At 50.5% G+C, this 14699-nt stretch overlaps 5 protein-coding genes and 1 long non-coding RNA gene across 9 annotated transcripts; 3 read left to right on the top strand and 3 right to left on the bottom strand.

The window, feature by feature from the left end:
- The first annotated feature begins 521 nt into the window (after positions 1–521).
- Positions 522–1041, top strand: LOC117588610. Its single transcript, XM_034280020.1, has one exon. It carries the CDS (start codon positions 524–526, stop codon positions 986–988), a length of 465 nt encoding a protein of 154 aa, XP_034135911.1. The 5' UTR covers positions 522–523; the 3' UTR covers positions 989–1041.
- Positions 1042–2465: 1424 nt separating this feature from the next.
- LOC117588607 (cuticle protein 16.5) lies at positions 2466–3513 on the top strand. Its single transcript, XM_034280016.1, has 2 exons — positions 2466–2536; positions 2606–3513. The coding sequence occupies exons 1-2, from the start codon at positions 2534–2536 to the stop codon at positions 3458–3460; spliced, it is 858 nt and encodes a 285-aa protein (XP_034135907.1). The 5' UTR covers positions 2466–2533; the 3' UTR covers positions 3461–3513.
- Positions 3514–3942: 429 nt separating this feature from the next.
- On the bottom strand, positions 3943–10645 carry LOC117588599 (putative vitellogenin receptor). Of its 4 annotated transcripts, none has more exons than XM_034280005.1 (6): positions 10094–10645; positions 9613–10020; positions 6925–9552; positions 4728–6855; positions 4406–4663; positions 3943–4339 (listed from the first exon to the last, which is right to left on the bottom strand). In XM_034280005.1, exons 1-6 carry the CDS (start codon positions 10464–10466, stop codon positions 4168–4170), a joined length of 5967 nt encoding a protein of 1988 aa, XP_034135896.1. In that variant the 5' UTR covers positions 10467–10645; the 3' UTR covers positions 3943–4167. The 4 variants fall into 4 exon arrangements, with proteins under 4 accessions (XP_034135896.1, XP_034135898.1, XP_034135894.1 ...); XM_034280007.1 differs by having other exon boundaries at positions 3943–4336; positions 10094–10644; XM_034280003.1 differs by having other exon boundaries at positions 4406–6855.
- LOC117588606 (moonshiner) lies at positions 10540–11816 on the bottom strand. Its single transcript, XM_034280015.1, has one exon. It carries the CDS (start codon positions 11727–11729, stop codon positions 10842–10844), a length of 888 nt encoding a protein of 295 aa, XP_034135906.1. The 5' UTR covers positions 11730–11816; the 3' UTR covers positions 10540–10841.
- A 793-nt stretch (positions 11817–12609) lies between these two features.
- On the top strand, positions 12610–13215 carry LOC117588611 (nucleolar protein 3). Its single transcript, XM_034280021.1, has 2 exons — positions 12610–12690; positions 12770–13215. The coding sequence occupies exons 1-2, from the start codon at positions 12688–12690 to the stop codon at positions 13139–13141; spliced, it is 375 nt and encodes a 124-aa protein (XP_034135912.1). The 5' UTR covers positions 12610–12687; the 3' UTR covers positions 13142–13215.
- Positions 13216–13333: 118 nt separating this feature from the next.
- LOC117588613 lies at positions 13334–13968 on the bottom strand. Its single transcript, XR_004574150.1, has 2 exons — positions 13599–13968; positions 13334–13506 (listed from the first exon to the last, which is right to left on the bottom strand). It is a non-coding gene; the product is annotated as an uncharacterized LOC117588613 (long non-coding RNA).
- Positions 13969–14699: the final 731 nt, after the last annotated feature.

The following is a 14699-nucleotide window of genomic DNA, read 5'->3' as shown; positions in this document are numbered from 1 at the left end:
AATTATACAAATCGAACCGAATAACTCAACAGAGCAAACCCGCAAAAAAGGCGAACCAAAAACCTGTGAATATTTGTCGTCAAGCAAGTGCTACCACACATTAATACATATACATACAAAAATATGTAAGTATGTATGTACACATATGTACTTATTCAACTGCAAATTTGCATCGTTTGCTGTGAATGGAGATATCGCGTGTGCATTATACATATGTACATACATATATGTACTTACCCACATTCATTTATGTATAAAAAGCATCTCTTAGTGCGAAATCGAAATCGGGTTAATGTCCAAAACTTGTTTTGTCCAAAACGGACAATGCAAAAAGTAAGAAATACAAAGAAAACTGAAGGGAAAGGGGGTGAGTGAAGACCCAAATGCAGAACAAAAGCACACAGCCAACAAGTGAGAGAAAGAGAGAGAGAGAGAGAGACAGAGAGCGGGAGAGAGATCTTCCTTGGTGCATCAGAATTTAAGTGCTGCTGCTGCTGCCATCTGAGGATGTTGGGATATAAGAATGCAGTTGACCGAAAACCAAACCGCATTGAGGCTTTGCCCGCAGACACAAGAGCACATTTACACATTACATAAGAGCAGGATGCATTCCATGGGATTCCTTGTGGCACTTTCCATCTGCCTGACGACGATGATGCTGCCAGTGCTGGCATCCCCACTCACAGCAACAGCAGCAGCAGCAGAAGCAGCTCCGACCACAGTCAGACCAAAGCTCATCATCGTGGAGGAGGAGTCGGAGTCAGAGCCGATGAGATATCAGTTCATCACCGAACACCGTCCGACGACATTGGGCCAGAACTATTACATTAAGCCGGGCCAGATAGTTGGCAGCATTAACCTTGGTTCGGAGAGCTTGCATGTGCGGCATGATGAGGAGAACGGCCTCAAGCCCATAGCCAGCAAGCACAACATCCTGTTTGTGGCATATGCCAAGGATTTGCAGCAGAAGACTTTGGCCAAGGTGTAGATCTCCATCGACCCTAGAAATGCACAATAAATCGATGTTCTTTAATACAAAAACTCCAAGCCAAAAAGCAAATTTCTCTGTGTCGATTCTACAGTGGGGAACAAATACCAAAAACTTTCAATAATAATTGAATGGGATCCTCTACAGCAGAAAGAACATTTTCGAACCCATATCTTTTCTCTCTAAATCTATGGGCATTGGATGACACTTTAGAAATGGATTCCTAACCAACTGCCAAATTTATAATATTTTTCTGCATCTTAATATACAATTTCTTATGGAATCTCATCCAGAGTGTTTGTAGCTTCTGCTGTGATCAGAAACCATTCGCTTTCTTTCTTGTTTTATAATTTTATTTGATTGGATTTACTGTTTGCTGTTAGTTAGTTCCCAGTTTTTTTTTTTTGGCTGCTTCTCTTCGTTGGCCTTTTGTTTTAATCATACATATATAAGCTCACGCAAAAGATATAAACTTTTAGCTTTTGAGAACGAACTGCCTGGATGGGAGGAGGCAGAAGGAGAGGCCATTACATATACGTATACGAGAGTGTTTTTTGTTTTGTTTTGTTTTTTTATAATTAATGTGTCTTGTGAGTAATCGTCGCTTTTAGACACGGGATGTCCAGTGTCAGTTCTGTGAATCGCTTTGGATTGGATTACTTGTTTCACGTTTTACCAACTCGGGAATCTCAAACCCTGCTGCTGCTGCTGCTGATTTTTTGGGTATTTTTTCTCTCTCTCGCGAACTCTCAACTTCTCGCCAGCCATAAACATAAAACGCATCATTAATTACACTTGTCGGTGACTTCCGAAATCTACATCGTTAAAAATAAACGCTCAGAATAAATAGAGTCTACGACATCCATCTAATCACCCCATTCTTCAACAACACTGAGCAACAAAACTTTGCCTAAAAATCTACACCTAACGTGTTCTGAGAGTTCAGAACTTGAAACTCTAACAAAATGTTTCAGAACATAATACACATTTACAGAAGCAACATTAATATATTTGTTTATGTTTTTTTCTATTTCTATTTATTATGCCAAGTATATTTGCACTTAAAGGCCCGAATATTAAATGCACATTTTGGTGTTTCATTGATTTAGTTGTTGCTACATTTACGTGCATATATCCTCATCAGTCTCTAATCCTGTTGAACAGTGTGACTAACCATCCATACAATGGCCAGCTACCGTAACTCTAATCATCGTTGCTCTTGTCATAGCGCCGATCCATTCCATTCCGTTTTTTCCACATTTCGTTTCGTTCTAATATTTTGTTGCCGTCCACTTGTACTCGCACTTCGCGTCTCAATCTATCTTTCTATCTATCCATCTTTTTGCCTCTTTTTCCCCTTGAGTCTTTTGTTTGTGCGCCGATTTAAGATTTGTACCCGGCGCACACACACCTTTTGTTCGGTGTCTCTATAAAAGTGTCGGCTCATGCCACCATTGGCATCAGTTAAGGTTCCCACATCACGGGAAGCACCCAAACAAACCAACCAACTAACCAACCAACCAACCAAAAATCAGTTGAATCATCATGGTACGTATCCAACAGATTTACAGATCTCTCCATGCCAAAGACTCAATCCCATATGTTCTTGGACAGCAGTCCTTCGTGGCCTGCACCGCTGTGCTCCTAGCAGTCAGCTCTCTGGCCATGGCCAGTCCTTTGGGCAGCAGCTACCTGCCGCCTCAGGCCAATGCCCACAGCACCTACAACTCGGCTGCATCGAGCTCCTCCGCCGGTGGCCACTATGCAGCACCCTCGGCCAGCTATGCAATCCGATCGCACGCGTCTCCAGCGGCACCGTCACGACATTATTTGGCCCCGGCCTCCTATAGCAGTAGCAGCCGCAGCTACTCTGCACCGGCCGTGTCCCACAGCAGCAGCTACTCAGCGCCTGCCGCCTCCCACAGAAGCTACTCCGCACCTGTGCCCGCTCCATCCAGGCAGTACCTCGCTCCAGCCGTCTCCCACAGCAGCTACTCCGCTCCGGCTGTGTCACACCAGAGCTACTCCGCTCCAGCTGTGTCCCACAGCAGCTACTCAGCGCCTGCCGCCTCTCATACCAGCTTCTCCGCACCAGTGGCTGCTCCATCGAGGCAGTACTTGGCTCCAGCTGCCACCCACAGTAGCTACAGCAGTGCTGGCTCCTCATACTCCGCTCCGTCCGTGTCCCATCAGAGCTACTCCGCACCGTCTGTGTCCCACAGAAGCTATTCCGTGCCTGCCGCCTCACACGGATCGAGTCAGAGCTACGCCGCACCAGCCGTGTCTCGTGTCAGCTACTCGGCACCGGCACGCTATGCAACTGGCTCGGGTCATGGAACTGGTGGTTACTCATCGTCCTACTCGTCGGGCGGCAGCAGCAGCAGCAGCAGCAGCAGCTACGGACATGGCCACGCCGGCGCAGCGACTCGTTATGCCTCCAACGGTGGCTATGAATATCGTCTGAAGCATTAAACGGATCTCAAAATGCGCTGGAGAATACTGAAGAAGCAAAGTATCCAATTAGATTCCCGACATACGATATTTGAACGATTATATCGAACTTTCTTTTTTTTCAACAATGCAAATAAAGTGATGGATTCAATAAACGTTTCCGTAATTTATATTCTTTTATTTGTTATGCCCGGTACTCAGTGCAACATCTGTACCTTAGCAGATTTTATCAAATTTTACGCACAAATTGCGTTATTACATTGTAAAGACTACATTGGCGTCCAGCCACAGTGAAAGCTCCAATAACTATGTATTAATTATTTCTTTGTGGTGTGTGGCTTACAATTTGTTGGAACTATCGCAATCGTTGGTGCCGCTCTGCTCAAACCCTGTAAGTCTTATCACTGGCTTTGGAAATGTAAAAGTTGGCCAAGTTTTCAATTTTTATAATCACACCTTTCAGTATTCTTGGCATCAATTAATTATGTTTAGCGAGTGGCAAATGACTCTGTAATGCGGGTTTCAATCACTACGCGTTGAGCAGTTTCTTGATTTATATTCTTACATTTTACATTTACAATTTGAGGTACACTCACTGGCGGGCAATACATTAACATTGAGCTTAACATTATACAAAAATAGATACATAAATAGGTAGAATACATACGAGACTGTGTTGGCTGGCATTTGACAGCTTATAAATTAGTTGGAACAGGATATGCGGCAGATTATTTACGGAACAAGTCGTGCATTCGCATCATCGCCTGCGTAGCCTCCCCCGAATGATCCGCCTGTGGCGGCATCATCGTCAATGTCTGCCACCAGGATGTCCTGCACCCGTCCGCCTCCTCCTCCTGCTGATTTCCGTCCATTGTCCAGCGTGTATAGTTCGCTTGCCTGCCGAACCAAAGAGAGAGAGAGAGAATGATTAGAAAATAATCAATAAGGAATCGGGCCCCGACTCACTCTTGAGTTTTTGAGAAGCATTTCGGTAGCCATCTGTGAGCTGGACGTCTGTTTTGGTCGTAGCATTCGCTGGAGAACATTCGGCATGCCAAATTGCTGAGCCGCAAAGGAGGACGAGGCGCTGGTGGTGCCTGTCTCACTGCTGCTGTGGCTGTGGCTGGAAGCCATCCCATCCATCCCGTTGCCATTGATGCCGACGCTGGCTTCATTCCTTTCGTGATCGATGAACGCTTTGCTGCCGATTGTCGACAATGGATTCTGGAAATGGAGGTTAATGTTGAGATCCGTGTGGCCGCGCTGCCGCCACCGAAAGTACATGTACCCAAGTCCGACTGCCAACGAGCCAACCACAAGCATCAGGAGGGCCATCAACCACCTTTGGATGGAGGAGGCACTTGACCGGGGCCTATCCTGCCTGCTTGCGCCCACCTCCAGTTCGCTGCTGGAGCCATGGGGGCACTGTTCGCCCTCGGCCACCAGCTGGCTGCCGCACATGCACTCGTACCCATAGTCGGCCAGGATGCACATGCCGTGGCAGTGCGAATGCTGGCACGGATTTGTCGCTGGCATCGGCTGCCGCGATTTGCCGGCCACCACTATGTCCTGGGCATTGTTCACATTCAAATTGATGGACTTGCAGATGCGTTCACCGTAGAGGCGACACCGCACCGCCTCCTTAGAGCCGAGATTGACAATGTAGGCCTGATTCTCGTAGATGCTCAGACCCGAGGGCTGCTTCAGGGCCGGTGATTTTTGCACCATCATCTCGGGCCTGCGATGTGGCCCCGAACCGGAGCGTGACCTGTAGCTGATCCTCTCGAGGGTGCGGCTGTGCATGTCCAGAAAGTAGAGTTGCTGCTGGTGCGGATCGAGTGCCAGGGCCGTCATATAGCTGTCCTTCTTGTGCAGCATCAGCTCCTTGTGGCTGCCGTCGAGACGGGCCACATGCACCTCGGCGCTGGCATGGCCGAAGCCCTCCAATCGCATGGCAATGTAGAAGAGTCGCCCATGGTAGCCATCAATGGCCAGATGCCGCAGATGCATGTGTGTCTTCACTTGGAGAATGCGTCCGCACATGCGGGCGGTGAAGCTACAGGCGTAAATCTCCTGCGCGGCACTGCCGCCGGCCAGGACATACACATTGCCGGTGGCCCAGTCGACCGCAAGCTTTGTGGGCGATGGCACAGCCAGAGCACGCGTTACGGAACCCCGCCGCATATCCACTTGATAGACGATGCCTTGCTCCTCGCTGGAGAAGTAGCCCAACTGTCGTTCCATGTCCACGTCGAAGCCATCGATGCGCGAGTCATTGGCCGACCAGGCCACCTGCAGCATCATCGGCTGCTCGCTGAGATTGCGCACCTCGTTGTAGCTGCTGAAGAGCAGCGTGGCGCCAGCCTGTAGGCTCTTGCAGCTCACCCGATCCTGGTGCAGCATAAAGTCCGCATGGCACTGACACTGAAAGCCACCGAGGGTGTTCTCGCATATTTGGGCGCATGGCTGATTGCCCTCCAGGCACTCGTTCACATCCACACAGCTGCGCTGATCCGTGTCCAGGCGATAGCCATCGAAGCAGGAGCACACGGCACCCGTTGGCGTGGCACGACACTTGTGCTGGCACACCGGACGTGCCCCGCCGACGCTGCTGGCCTTGCAGGCTGTCGCACACAGCGGCCCCTCATCGTTGCCATTCTGGCAGTCGGGAAAGCTGTTGCACACCCGCGACATGTCCACACACTCGCCGTCGTGGCAGTCAAACAGATGCGGACGGCAGGCACGACTCGCTGCGGTCCAGGGCTGGCTAAGTGTCTGATTCTGGATCTTGTCGCAGTTCTCCTCATCGCTGCCATCGCTGCAGTCCTTGGCGCGATCGCAGCGGAACTCCTTGCGTATGCACTGCTTTTCGCTGCGGCACTGGAACTCATTGATGCTGCACATGTCCCCGCAATCGGCCTCATCCTCGCCGCGTGGGCATTCGGCGGTGCCGTTGCAGCGCACTGCCGGATCCAGACAAATCTTCAAATTGCTGGCACACTGATAGAGGTTGCCACAGAGGTTCGCCTTGGACGGCAAGTCATGGATGCCGCAATTGAGCTCATCCGTCATATCCCCACAATCGTTGTGGCCATCGCAGACGAGTCGCCTGTCCAGGCACTGGCCCAACATGCAGCGGTGCATATTCGCCGGACACTGACGCTGTCCGCACTTGTCATGCTCATCGGAGGCGTCACTGCAATCGATTTGGCCATCGCATTCCCAGCTGCCGGCTATGCAGGCGCCGCTGCTGCACTGAAACATGCCCAAGTCGCAGCTGGCCGGTGAGTCGCACTTGCTGGGATTCTCGTCTGTGTTGTCGCCGCAATCGTTTTTGCCATCGCACATGAGGCTCTGGTCCACACATTTTCCATTGTCGCAGGCCAGCTGATGGGCGTGGCAGCTTTTGGTTTTATCTGAAGCGAAAAAGACAGAAATCAGTTGAGAATCTTTCGAAATGGAAGCAGCGGGGCTTTGGGATTTACCAAACTGCGAGCAATGCAGCTCATCGGAATTGTCGGGGCAATCTTTGTGGCCATCGCAACGCTTGTTCTTCTCCACACAGTCCTCGGCATTGTGGCAGGCAAACTGGCGATTAGTGCACATAACTTTTGGCCTTGGCTTATGCCCCTCGTCGCAGTCCAACTCATCGGAACGATCCACACAATCCTGCCGGCCGTTGCAGCGATGGGCCAAGGTCAGACACTCGCCGCTGCTGTGGCAACGGAACTCACAGTCGAGCGCCTCCAGGCAGGTGCGATTGCTGGCATCGCGATACACAAAGCCAACAGGACAGAGGCAGGTGGCTGCCAGTCGTCCCACGCCCACACAGATGTGCGAACAGCCGCCATTCTGCTGCCGACAGGGATGCTGCTGCTGATGCAGCTGCTGCTCCTCCCCGATGCTGACACTGGCCGCCAGGGAGAGACGCCAGGGTGCTCCGCGCATGGACATGGGGTACTGGCCGTGCATGTCGCCGTCGCCGTTGCCGTCTCCGCGTGTTGGCACCACATCGATGCGCTTTCGTGGACCCATGTTGCTCTTGTGGGCCCAGTAAATGGACGCAGAGCCAAGTTCGCTCCAAAACAGATCCTGATGCACCAGGGCCAGGCTGTAGGGACGACGCAGCTTATTGCGGAACATCAACTCCTGCGTCTGGCGATAGTTCGTGTACTTGATCATGCCCATATCGCTGTCCGACCAGTACAGCATATGATGCTCGTAGTCGGTGGCCATCTTGATGTCATCATCGCCCAGCTCATCCTCGAAGACGTGCGTCGGTGTACCCCTGCCGCTTAGTGGCAGTCGATCGATGTAGCTCTGCCTGCGCGCCTTCAGCGCCACAAACAGATAACCATCCGCGGGCATCACGCTCAATCCAATGGGTGACTCCTGGCCGGCAAAGAACCGGATGAGGGCGCGGTGTCGGGTGTGAAAGGAGAACAGCTCCAACACGCGACGCTCGGCATCGGCCCAGTATAGGTTCTCGCTGATGTGATCAAAGGCCAAGGCACTTACATTGCCCAAATTTGAACGGATTAAAGTCCGCAGTGGTTGTCCGTGTCCCTGTCCCTGGGCCCGTCCCTGTTCCGGTTGATACTCCACAATGATGTGGCGCTCATTGTCGGCTATGATCAGGCTGCCATTGACGCTGTTGTACACCATCTCGCTGATGACACAGTCCAAGGCGTGGCTGGCACTCACCACATGCCGGCCAAAGGCCGTGTGCTCAATCTCCAGCAGGTACTGGCCGACGCCCACAAACAGTCGCTGCCTTTTGACCATCTGCATGCAGCGCTGCTGATCGGACGCCAGTAGCATGCCGTCGGGACAGGCGCAGCTGTGGCCGCCCGCCTCCGGCTCGGCCAGCAGGCACAGGTGCGAGCATCTGGCCGAGGCACAGGCATTGGGTGTCTGCGGCTGCTTGGCCGGATGATAGATGTGCACCGCATAAATGGCGCTATCCTTGGCCAGGACACGGTGCTGCTTGCCGGAGTACTTGTGGCAGGCATGAATGCTCTTGGTGACCCAGTCCGACCAGTACAGCTGATCCTCGTACACGGCCAGGCCGTACGGATGCTTCAGTATGCCATCGAGCACGGTGCGACGGCCGGTGCCGTCGGGTCGAACCGTCTGGATACTGCCCAGCTTGGCGTCCACCCAGTAGATCCTCTGCTGGTGCATATCCACGACGATGCCGTTCGGCCAGTGTATGTTGTCACTGACAATTGGCGTGGAACGCTCACCATTCATGGAGGCGCGCACAATCATGGGTTTGACGCCCCAATCGGTCCAGAACATTTGGCCACGCTGCGGCCAGAGGGCCAGTCCGCGCGGCTGGTGTACATCCTCCGTGACGAGCACCACACAGTTGTGGGCATCGTGCGAGCAGACGGCAATGTGTCGCATTTCATTGTCCGAAAAGTAAATATTCTGCGTGAGCCAGTCCACGGCCAGATCCTCGGGGGCGTCAAGACCGGAGGTGAGCAGGATCTCGGAATGGCTGCCATCGGACTTGGCCTTCACAATGCTCTCGGCCTCGTTCTGAATGTTTGTCCAGTAGACGTGGCTGCCATCGTAGGCGACGCCAATCACTTTGCTTAGATTCCCGGCCACCTGGTAAACGTGATGCCTGCTCCAGTGCTGCTGCCCGCTGCCCAGCTGCATGCCCATGACATTCATTTGTGTGGTGTACAGCAGCAGGGGATGTTCGCTGGCATTCGAGATCGTTGCGCGGCACGTGCGATTGTCCCGGGCCAGCTGGTAGCCAGGATCGCACAGGCAACGATACCCACCGGAGGTGTTCTCACAGCTCTGACTGCATAGCTCCGACTCACGCTCCTGGCACTCGTCAATGTCCACGCACTTGTTCCCGAACTTGGCCAGACGAAAGCCCGCAGGACAATAGCAATGCGCACCGTCAACAGGCATCATGTGACAGGTGGCGGCGGGCGGACACGTCTTGCTGCTGCAGTCAGGCTTGATGTTGCATGTCTCGGACTCATCGCTGCCATCCATACAGTCACTGTGGCCGTTACACACTTGGGCCAGCTGCAGGCATTGCTCCTTGTTGCGGCACATGAACTTACCCAACTGCGGCTTGCAGAGATCCACTAGGAGACAATATAGATTGATATGTGGATACACAGGACACAGGAGTGCAGTCAACTTACCACAGCCATGTTCATCGCTGCCATCGCCACAGTCATCGACGCCGTCGCAAAGCCACTGCTTACGCTGCAGGCAGCGACCATTGGGGCAGAGATGGCCGCTGCAGCTGGCCGCAGATTGTGTGCTGCAGCCGTCCAGCTCGTCCGAGCTGTCCGCACAGTCTGACTTGCCGTCGCACTGAAACTCGATGGGTATACAGCTTCGATCCCGCTGGCACATGTACTGGCTGAGGCTGCAATTGCGCGCCGGAAGCCTGCGGTAACTGGCGAAGCGCGCAGACACTGGACAATTGAGCTCATCCTCGCCGCCTGGGCAGTTGTCGATGCCGTTGCACTTTAGTTCTGCTGCCAGGCAGGCTCCATGTGGCTGGGCGCACGGGAACCAATGGGGCTCCCGGCACAGCTTGTAGTCTGGAACGGAAATGAGGTTAGGTTGAGGTTAGCCATCGTGGAGGGGAGGTATGGAAAGATGGCGCCACCCTACCGCAATCCAATTCATCTGTGGCATCGGTGCAGTCGTTTCGTCCGTCACACATCTTCGCCTGTAAGATGCAGCTACCGTCCCTGCACTGGAATTGTTCTTCATTGCACCGCGTGTTCGCTGGTCCCGACGCGGAGGCAGCAAGCGCACAGAAAATGAGCAGCAACATTGCCAAACGGCACCACCAAATTGGGCGGCCGGACAACTGAGGCTGGGTTGGCCCGTGGCCTCCATAACGTTGCCTTCGCACATTATAGCAATTGCAAGATGTATTTGCGTTGCTCCCGTTACCGTGGCCGATCCCGTTACCGACCCCGTTGCATACGGTTGCTGTGTGAGAGGTTAGGTTGTGCATTTGCCAATTGCTGGATCTCATGTTGCGCCCACGGCCTTATATTTCACTCCGCTGGGAATGCAAACGCGTGCCTACGCACATTCAACACAAACTCTAACGGTTTAACTAAAAGACTTTTATTCAAATTTTTACAAGAGAACCAAAAACGAAAATAAGTAACAAAAGAATATGGCTTGCAGCTTGCAAAGCCGAAAGCAAATTGAACGAACAAATTTCAAGGTCAGGCCGGCTGGCGGGCGATCACGCCAGTTTGGAACGGACCCGTTAGAATAGTGTGACCGCTAATGTCAGAAATACCAAACTTACATTTTATATACATACTTATACATGTGTAACAAGAAAAATAGGTAATTACAAAGAAATAAACATATAAACCCATTTCCATTAACAACTTAACTATGTGGGCTTTACTGATCCTTGTTGATACTGAAGTAGCATCTCATTGACGACTTGCTGCAAAATTTTCGTACCCTCCTCTACTGGCGGCGGCATAATCCTGTTCAGCAACTCCCAATTAAAAAGCGGCTGAATCAAGTTCTGCTTCATGGCAAACGCCGGCATCATAATGTCGAACCGACGACATTCAAACTGCGTTCTCAGTGGCGGTACGCTAATCTGATTCTCCACAATTTCATTGTCCTCGAGATCATCCAAGTTCCAAAATTTGTTAGCTTCTTCCGCATCCTTATCGTTCATGCGCCGCTCTTTGACCGGCTTTTGAATCGGATTGCGTTTGCGTTTCGGCGGTGGCGGTGGCGGCGACGCTGAGCGATTGGATACGGGCTTGCGCTCCTCCACATTGTATTTCTGTTCCCAAAGCGCCCTCATCTTGACCAGTGACATGAGCTCAGATAACGAAATATCGTCATTATTATTTAGGCTGGACAGAGTCTCATCAATCACATCCGTGAAAAAGCCGCGCGATTCTGTTATCGTTGTCTCCGGCTCCTGCTTGACCTTCCCGGGTCCCGAGACGCTCGGCTGTTCCTCTTGCTGTGGCGCCTCAGCGGGCGCTTCGGTATTCGGCTTTTTAAGCTTAGCCGCTGCTCTAACTTTTGTAGATGTTGGACCTGTCGCCTCCTTTTTTGTGCTCTTTTTAACTACCTTCAACAGTGACTTCCTTTTTTCGGTTTTTGAAGGCTTCTTTTTTATACGAATCGGTGAAATCGACGTAACTTTTTTTTCTGCACTGCTTTGCACTTCTTCCCTTGGGTTTTTCGTCAAATCCAGTGGAACGGATGAGGCCACGTTGATCAGCCATTTGGGATCGGTATTCCACGGCATTTTGATTTACAGCAAACGCTGTGAACTTACTTTGTCATTTGTTTTGGCAAATTGGTTAAACTGTGTGCCCACAAGCACGTGTTCTATTTACGATCAGCTGAGTGCGTTGGTCAGCTGAGTGCGTTGATCAGCTAAATCAGCTGCGGCTAGCCCGCACTTGATTCAAAATCAAAATCAAAATCAAATGGATTGAATTGCAACCGCAATTAATCATTTGAGCCGTGATGTCATCCACATCGCTGGCTATTGCAATGCGAAACCCACGAAACTCAATGACCCATTGCAACAATTAATAACGGTCGGACACCCTGGTACCTGGGTGGATTTATGAGCGACGACATATAAACAAGACCAAAGCATTTTAACCGGCGCGACCGCAGAATGTCATAAAAAACAAAACAAACAAACAACCAAAAACCAGAAGAGATCATTTAAAGCAATATATCTGAAATGTACGAGTATAATTAAGGAAAGAGAGCCCCCAAGCCCAGGCGCAAGCGCGACAATGTTTGAAGCAGCTCCCCCAGCGTTTCACACGCCGTAGGGGGCGTGCCGCAGTAATAAAAAAAACCAAAACAAAGCAAAACTCAACCAGCAAATACTCCATATGGCACAGCCGACGTGGTTTTTCCATGGCTAACCAATTTGGGGACGGATACCGAAAAAAAAAAAACATGATGAACATGGAGTCTAAGCCCGACCGATCGCCCTCCTGCCTGACTATCCGTTGAGTAATGGGCCATGTCCGTCGACATGCCGTGGCAAGGCGTTAAAATTAGTTGTAAAAAATAAACAGAAAGAAAGAAAATAATATTTGGGTGCACAATATAATTCACTCTTAGAAGCGTATAAAAAGTAGAAACGGCAACAGCAGATTCCACAGTTGCTCGTCGGCATCCATTCAGTGTGCAACTACAACTAATCCTCACAAGGAATTCTCAATCCCAAAAGCAAGACAATGGCAAGCGCAGCAAGGACAGCATCCTTCAATGGCCAAAAACACAACCTTAACTCTCTCTCTCTCTCTCTCTCTCAAACAGAACTTCATCGGTTTGCTCGCAATTGCTGGTGCCTGCCTGGTGGCCCTGTGCGCCGCCGATGTCTCCCACTTGTCGCGCAGCTACTTGCCGCCGCAGAGCATCGGCCACAATGGTGGCTACAATGGCTACAACACGGGAGGTTACTCCGCCTATCCAGGCTACTCGAATGGCGGCTACTACACCGGCTCTGGCTCAAGCTATTCCTCACCGCTCATCTCGTCCAGCTACAGGAGCTATGTGGTGCCGCAGTACACGGCTGGCTATGCAGCTCCCTCGCGCACCTATTTGCCAGCGGACACTGGCTACTCGGGCTACTCCGGATACAATGGCCTCGACACCAAGTACGCCAGCAACGGTGGCTACGTCTACTAGTTGGCCATGAAGCCAGATTGTGATCCATCCAGCCAACGCATATTAATATATTCTCCCTTTTTTTTCGAAGCTATTTTTTTGTGCAATAAAATCTAAAAATATATAAAGTTAATCCATTGTACCTGAGGACCAGAGTTCCTAACTGACTAGGGCGGAGTGCTGTGTCCATTGTGGATGCATTGAATATGCCAATAACTTTTAATAGTTCATGTTTATTGTAACAATGGAGTAGGTGGGGTGATGTGTTGCTATTTCAATAATCTCTTGGTGTAAGTGGTGGTTGTGTTCTAGTGGTTGTGTGGCCAGAGCATAGGCTCGAAGCCGCATCGCAATTGGAAGGGTCGAAGGGTCCAGAACCAGGCGGGCTAATTTCACAAAACGAAATAAAAAAACAAAAAACACCAATAAATAAAAAAAAGTGTTCCATTTAATTGAATTTAACTGCTGCAGTCGTTACTTTTGGTTGTCTTCGCCTTCGCACTCGTTGCTTACGTCGTTGTCCTACTCGCCCTTTTGCTGCGCCTGATGCTTTTCCCTGAGCCTCGAGCTGCGCCTTGGGCATCGCGTGGAGCCGTCGTCTAAATCACCATCAAGGATGGCAAGAGACCGTTCGCATTTCAATAAAGCTTTTTCCTCAAGTTGAAACGAAATAATACTCTTCTCTAAATATTCAATTTTGGCTTCCTTCCTGCCGAGTTTCGCAATCTTCGTTTCCAAATCAAGGGTCCAGTAGATATTCTTACGAATTGTTTTTCGGTCCATTTTGAAGTTTCAGAAATACAATTAAACGAAACCAGATAAAAAATGCTTATGCGGCGTCTGTCACTCTGCTTAGCGATGGAAGGCTGTCGATATATTAAATATTTATTCGAATTGTCAAAATCGATGGTGCAGCTCTTCTCACGACCCAAAAGTCCTATCGCTGGCTTTCAAAATTAGACAAGTTAGAGATGTCGAATGCCGATGGTTCTGCATTATGGAAATTAGAGATTATTCATTCTGTTCATCATAGTCATAATTTTGTATGCTTAACTTTTTTGATTTAAACGTTAATTGCAAAAACGTTGGCAATGGCTTCACCCTGTGCAAATGCACCTTGGCTCTGGTTGCGCTAAATTCCCATATATGTATGTATATGGGTTATTGGTGTTATCGCAGAGCTCACTCACACACACGCACGCATGCACCAAGCGTTTAGAAAGAGTGAGCGAGAGAGTGGGAGGGGAGGCGGCGTTCGATGTGTGCACAGAGAGAGAGATGGTGATAGTAGGGAACGGCCGAGTCACGTGTATGCTGTCGTGCGATACATTTACAGCAACGCACACGCACACACACGAACACAGGCCCAAAGTACATTTAGTGAAGGGTGAGGAGGTGCCAGCATAAGTCTGGCCTGTTTTTGTCATTCGCATGAGCAAGTTAAAAATATGCAACTCGAAAAACATAACAACTAACTGCACCTGCTATTTCCTACTCTTTGCATTAGTGCGCCTTACCTCACACTCAATTTGCTTTGAGCGCGAACAACACACACACAAACGCACACATAGAGAGACAT

The sequence above is a fragment of the Drosophila guanche genome, unplaced genomic scaffold (assembly GCF_900245975.1).
Source record: "Drosophila guanche unplaced genomic scaffold, DGUA_6, whole genome shotgun sequence".
Taxonomy (NCBI): domain Eukaryota; kingdom Metazoa; phylum Arthropoda; class Insecta; order Diptera; family Drosophilidae; genus Drosophila; species Drosophila guanche.
The sequence above is the reverse complement of the archived record's forward strand: the minus strand, read 5'-3'. Positions and strand labels throughout refer to the sequence as shown.